The sequence below is a fragment of the Bombina bombina genome, chromosome 12 (assembly GCF_027579735.1).
Source record: "Bombina bombina isolate aBomBom1 chromosome 12, aBomBom1.pri, whole genome shotgun sequence".
NCBI lineage: Eukaryota > Metazoa > Chordata > Amphibia > Anura > Bombinatoridae > Bombina > Bombina bombina.
The window spans coordinates 132,330,903-132,337,880 of record NC_069510.1 but is presented as its reverse complement, the minus strand read 5'-3'; the positions used below and the strand labels follow the sequence as shown (position 1 = coordinate 132,337,880).

The window sequence follows — 6,978 nt, the reverse complement described above, 5'->3', positions numbered from 1 at the left end:
CGTTGAATGGGACCTGCTACACTCTACTAAACTTCATTTACTACTGTCACAAAGCTGTGTGACCCTGCAACTTTAAACTTTTCTCCTGACCCTGCAAGTTAAAATCTACCTTTGGTAACTTCAGGGAATACGGTGTTACTGCTAAACACTGACCAAAGATTTCTTCAAACCTTAAGAAGTCTGAGGGAACCCAGATGAAAACAATATTTGGGCTATAAGAAGAAAGGAAAACAAAAAAAAGGATAACTACATCACCAGAACGGATCATCACCCCTGACCTCTGAATCAAAGAGAAGGTCAGGTGACTTATCAGAAGCACCAGGAACAAACAGTCTGTGAATCCCTCACAGTGAAGATAATCAGCGGTTGCAACCAGGACAGATTAAGGTACCTCTACACTAATTTGCACTACGTTTTTTAAAACACGCAAACTGAACTTTAAAGACATCAAGGTATTCATCTGTTAAATTAACCATTTCCATTAACCACGATTGCTTTGGCACCTAAATCAGAATATTGGCTGTTTTTTGCCTTTTTAACTATCCAGCACACCTGAGCCAATTATATGTCCAAGGAAAGTAACTGTGTAACTTTATAACTGAATTTGTTACTGAAGAACTGTAAAGCTATTAGGATTGATACATTTGTGCCTTTTAAATATTTAATTCACCATTTATCTTAGAAATTTGTTGCTTGCCATATGTTATCTATAGAATTAATTCCTTTATACCTGAAATTCTAGGATTATATGGTTCTAGTCTGTTTTTATAAGTGTTGTATAAGGGAGACGTCCCTTTATTAATTAGGAAAAGCATTTGCTGTTGTTTTTATGTGTTATAAGAATTTTTAAATAAAATAGATTGTATAAAACATAAATTAGATTGGTATCATCATTTCCTAGCTTTTTTTAGCGCTGCTAAATAAACCCCATTTTTTCATGTATGTAGAGATACATGACTAAGGGCCTATTGCAGGCCTGAAACGTTGTACTATACTTTTGGACCCAAACTAAAGAAATAAAGGTCTTAACATTTTGGAGGCTGGAATTATACTGATTTTTCATTTCATTTGGACATGGCAAGTCTTTTTCCATGCCCCTTTCATGTAAATGAGCTGTTTCCCAACTTTGTGGATTTGATACAGGAGTAAACCATTTACAGGTGCCAGTTGACTAAGCACTGCATCTTTATACTGGGCGCCATCTTGGATCTTCGGTATTCTTGCACTCTGTGACAGACTCGATACTGTAGGCTTTTTGAGAGATGGATTGTGCACTTTGGGTCAACGAATATGATACAGAGTGGAAGCTTTAAAAAAAAAAAAAAAAATCTGCAGCTGCATTGTTCTATCATTGTGCGGTCTTTTTTTATATGTTATGTAACTGCCACTGAGATCTGTGAAAGGGCTTCGTTTCTGTCACAAGGATGCATGAGCATTGCAAGATGGCAGCGCTCAGTATGAAAACGTGGCACTTCCCCAACCAGCACTTATAAATGGTTAAACTATAAGAGTGGCTCTAAGGAGAGTTGCAGGCACAGAGAAAAAAACAAGAGCACGGTGACCTTCCTGTTGAAGTTCTCCCAGCATGTACCTTTAAAAAAACAATTCTAGAACAGATGCTGCATTCCGCTAGGTCTTGCTTTGATTGCTGGAGAATACTTACTGGTTTGAGCCAAATCCAAAACCTGGAAAACAAAAAAAAAAACAGGTTTTAGTGTCACGTGGCAAAAACTCTGTCGGTTATATGAAGTCCTCTAGTGGGATATGATAATGCACCTCCACTGCTGCCTGTTCCAGTTCCGGCACCACCAGAAGCAAATCCTGAGAAGCCGCTGCTCTGCGCCCCAAAGCCCGTACCTTGCTGGGACAAGGCGCCAAAGGTTGGGGTGTTCTGGCTGGCTAAGCTGCCAAATGTAGTGTTACTGGTGCTGCTTCCAAAACTGTGGGACAGAGGGAGGTTAAAAGGGAAGCATACGGAGGGTTAAGGCAGATGCAAATGGCAGTAACGTGTCAGTAACATGACCTAATTATGTATGCTATTGAACATACGAATGTGCAGTCTGACAGTGATTAGCACAGTATAAATGTAATCGTACCCAGAGATCACCTACTGCCACTGTACTCATAAGTGTTTTGTTTATAATTTAACTGGGAAGAAAAAGCTAAGATTCTTTGAAATTCCTCCCCATGGCATAAAAATGTTAGCTCTCAATAAGGGAGTAAGCAATGTGCATGCGCTTTACCTGCTGCACTGGCACGACGAGAGGCATTAACCACTGAGCGTGTGCAAGAGTGCAAAAGACTGACATGATTACACAATGCTGCTCGTGCATTGGAAGGGAGCAGCTACAGGAAACGGTAGCATTTCTAATACATTTATAAGGAGTTTATATTACGCTTGTATGAAAATAATATACAATGAATATTTAATACAAAATGAGGTAAAAAGCACTAAAAAGCTTAACCCCCCCCCCGAACTTGTTAAAGGGGCATGAAACCACTTTTATAATTCAGATAGAGTGTATGGCTAAAAAAAATAATCCAATTTCTATTATCAAATGAATTTCCTTTTCATGGTGTTCTTTGTTGAACAGAATACTTAGGTAGGTAGTGTTCACGTTTCTGGAGCATTAGATGGCAGCAGTTTCACAACAATGACTAACAATGTTATGCACTTTTGAGCACTGTTTGACAGCAGTGCTTACGCAAATGTATAACATTGATAAAAGCATTGTTGCAGAACTGCTGCCAAATAGTGTTCATACCTAGGTATGCTCATCAACAAAAAGTACCAATAGTATTTTTTTTTTTTAAATTGGGGTTTCATGTTCCTTTAAATATGGAACAGTTTTAATTAGTATTCAATTATTTTTTTTTTTTTTACGTAAAATGCATCAATATAGAATAAAAAAAATAAAAAAGGAGTATGCAATGAAGGATGGCAAACCCCGTGCTGGAGCGAGTTACCGTTAAATCTACTTCTGCAGGTAAACCCGGGAGAGTATATTTATTTGTACAAATACCTTTCATGGGGCACGAACCTTACCCAAATCCTCCAGTGTTAGCCGCAGCTGTACCCTCGCCGAATACTTTGCCTCCCGTAGAGCCCAGAGGGCTTGAAAAGGCTGGCGCTGTACCAAATGCTGGCACCCCTCCAAAACCTGGGGACCCCCCAAAGGTTGGAGGGCTGCCGAACACCGGAGCAGCACCGAAGCCACCTGAGCAAAACAGAGGCAAAACAAAAAACAAAGAGGAGGGGGAAACAAAAAGGAGACAAAAAAAAACAAACATCACACAAATGGTAAAACAATTGTACACTAGTCCATGAAATAACTGTAAATAGGTAACCAGGGTGAGATGAAGCTAAACATTTAATACTGATGACCAGAGACAATACCTTTTAGTTTTTAAGCTAAACAGCCATTGAGATATAAGTGTGGCAGTGCGCACGCTCATGGCTGCTAAATGTTATGGGTGCACGAGCTGTAAGGACAATATAGTGTAGAATAAATAAAGCCAGCACAATGTAACCTGTCTTTCACACCAGTTATCCGTAGCTGCAAGGTGTTTATCTGACCAGCATGGAGAGGAAAAGCCTATACGTAAGCTCCTTTTCTTTAGTTATATTTTTCTGCAATAGGAATTGGGGATTTGCCTCCTATTTTTGACACGTGGAGTTGTCATGCACCATGACCTTCAGGGCAATAGCAGGGGAAGGAATCATGCCGTAGTACCCTTCAGAATTTGCTGCACCCCTAAATTGTGCTGCCCTAGGCAAAGACCTAGTTAAAAATACATTGCTGTTCCCATCACATGCCATTCTGAATTCTACAGAAGTAGTAAAATGTGAAGTCTGCTCCCCTTCGGGATATATTTAGTCTAATTTTGTTAAATATTTTATTTTCCTTCTTTTTGTTTATCCTGACCAGTTCAGCAGATATCTACTCTGTGGTATACGGTGACATTTATTGGGCGCACTAAGCCTGCTGCTGGCACTCTTTACTCAGTTGTGCCTGATCTCCCAGAGTCGCATGTAAAGTGGCTTCTGATTCTCATGCAATTTTATGACAATATGGAGGGGGGGAGGTTGCTGTCTGCCAGACATGCACATGCTGTAGTTATCAACCAAGCAGCTGGAAGAGAGAGCAATGGGTACTTATCACCTCACCTGCTATATCTCACCTACCTAGCCAGACATGGTCAATACTGTCTGTATATAGTTTTTTTTTACCCGGCATGAGCTGGTATAAAGGGTTTATGCTGGTCATAAGGCCGGTTAAATTCAGTGCTGACAGATAAAACATTATGCACTGTACTGAGTGATCTCTAACCCCACTAGACTGTAATACATCTGTAACACTAATAATATTAACCTTAATTGTTATGCCCCGCTGCAACTAACCTGCACCATAGACCACCTGCCACTGTTAATCGCTATAGGACCCTCGCACCTCAAACTGTGACCAACATCAAGAATATTAATCTCCCTTGCCCCCTCTCCAATAGTAGCCCTGTTTGCATCCGTGGCACAGCTTACAAGCCCCTGTTAGCAACCCTGGCACATAAGCTGATCACCTTTGTACAAATATACATTTATCCCCCACCTGTGGTTACCCTTACCAAATCAAATCCCCCACATAATCCTCTCCATTGGTATACTTCTGTGCGCCACCCTTTTGCAATCCCCCTAAAACCAATGACCCACACACACGCACGCGCACACACACACAAAGGTCCTTGATTAAAAACAAAATGTATGCTTACCTGATAAATGTATTTCTTTCCGGGCATAGAGAGTCCACAACGTCATTCCAATTACTAGTGGGATATTCAACTCCTGGCCAGAAAAGCTGTTAAGTGTAACTTCCCTTACCCATAATCCCTAATCATTCAGCCAAAGGAAAATGGAAAAAGAAGAAACATAAGGGTGAAAAGATGCCTGAGGTTTACTCAAAAAACCTGCCGAATTATAATTAAAGAGAGGGCGGGGTCATGGACTCTCCATGCCCGGAAAGAAAGAAATTTATCAGGTAAGGTTTCTTTCCTATGGCATGGGGAGTCCACAAAGTCATTCCAATTACTACTGGGAACCAATACCCAAGCTAGAGGACACGGAATGAATAGGGAGGACCTAAACAGAAGGCACCCCCACTTGAAGAACCCTTCTCCCAAAAGAGGCCTCAGCCGAGGCAAAAGTATCAAATTTGTGGAATTTAAAAAAAAAAATGCAGAGAGGACCATGTAGCCTCCTTGCTAATCTGTTCCACAGAAGTTTCATTTTTGAAAGCCCAAGAAGAGGAGATAGCCCTAGAGGAATGAGCCATAATTCTGTCAGCAGGCTGCTGTCCAGCAGTCTCATAAGCAAAATGAATCAAAGTTCTCAACCAGAGAGAAAGTAGTAGAAGTGGCCTGCTGACACTTATGTTTATCAGAGAAAACAACAAACAGGGCAGAAGATAGTAATCTTTAGTAGCTTGTTAGTAAAATGTTAGAGCGCACAACATCCAAGTTATGCAAAAGACGTTCTTTATGAGAAGAAGGATTAGGACAAAAAAGAAGGAAGGAACAACAATTTCCTGATTGATGTTTTGATCCGATACCCCCTTAGGGAGAAACCCCAATTTAGTACGAAGGAACGCCTTATCTGCATGAAAAATAAAGTATTGGGAATCACACTGCATAGCTGAAAGCTCAGAAACTCTTTGAGCGGAAGAAATAGCAAGGAGAAATAAAACCTTCCAAGATAACAATTTTATATCAACAAAATACATTGGTTCAAATGGAACCTGCTGCAAAACTTTAAGAACTAGATTAAGGCTCCAAGGAGGAGCAACAGGTTTAAACACAGGCCTGATTCTAACCAGGGCCTGTACAACAGCTTTAACATCTGGTAAATCTGCCAATCGTTTGTGCAAAAGGATAGATAAAGCAAAACTCTGACCCTTCAGAGTACTGACTGACAAACCCTTCTCCAGGCCATCCTGAAGAAAAGATAAAATACGGGGAATCCTCACCCGGCTCCAGGAGAAACTCTTAGATTTGCACCAAAAAAGATATTTACGCCATACCTTATGGTAAATCTTGTGAATAACAGGTTTGTGAGCCTGAAGCAAAGTATCATCAATGACTGCTTCAGAAAAACCACGTCTAGACAGAACTAAAAGGTTCAATCTCCAAGCAATAAGTTTCAGACAATCCAGGTTTGGATGGAGGAAAGGACCCTGAATTAGAAGGTCCGTCCTCAGAGGTAACTTTCAAGGAGGTAGAGATGACATCCTTACTAGATCCGCAAACCATATCCTGCGAGGCCATGCAGAAGCTATTAGGATTACCGATGCTCTCTCCTGTTTTATATGAGCAATGACTCGTGGAAGGAGAGCAAACAAAGGAAACAGATATGCCAGAGAGAACATCCACGAAACCGCTAGAGCATCAGAGTAGCCTGAGGATCTCTTGACCTTGAACCGTGCTTTGGAACCTTGGCATTTTGGTGGGAAACCATCAGATCCAACTCTGGAACCCCCCACCTGAGGGTTATCTGAGAGAACACTTCCGTCTTCCGGATGGATAGCCCACTCCGCAGGATGAAAGTTCTGTCTGCTCAGAAAATCTGCCTCCCAATTGTCCACTCCTGAAATATGGATGACAGATAGGAGACAGTCGTGAGCTTCCGCCCACTGCAGAATGAGAGTCGCCTCCTTCATGGCCAAGGAACTCAGAGTTCCTCCCTGGTGGTTAATGTAAGCCCCTGAGGTTATGTTGTCTGACTGGAATCTGATAAACCGGACTAAAGATAATTGAGGTCAAACTGTCAAGGCATTGAAGATTGCTCTCAACACCAAGATGTTTATGGGAAGAGAAGACTCTTCCCGAGACCAAAGACCCTGAGCTTTTAGTGAGCCCCAAACTGCTCCCCAGTCTGACGTCCGTAGTCACAATCACCCAGGAAGGTCTCAGGAAGCAAGAGCCCCGAGACAG

General features: G+C 41.4%; 1 protein-coding gene across 6 annotated transcripts in view; it reads right to left on the bottom strand.

Annotated features, from left to right (window-relative positions):
• NUP214 (nucleoporin 214) overlaps positions 1-6,978 on the bottom strand; it is a 207,496-nt gene that overhangs the window by 1,936 nt on the left and 198,582 nt on the right. For all 6 annotated transcript variants that reach the window (XM_053695786.1, XM_053695791.1, XM_053695788.1 and 3 more), the window contains 3 exons: positions 3,047-3,218; positions 1,777-1,940; positions 1,664-1,685 (listed from right to left, as the gene is read on the bottom strand). In XM_053695786.1, the coding sequence (XP_053551761.1) occupies positions 1,664-1,685; positions 1,777-1,940; positions 3,047-3,218 (358 nt within the window). The remainder of the gene's footprint in view (positions 1-1,663; positions 1,686-1,776; positions 1,941-3,046; positions 3,219-6,978) is intronic.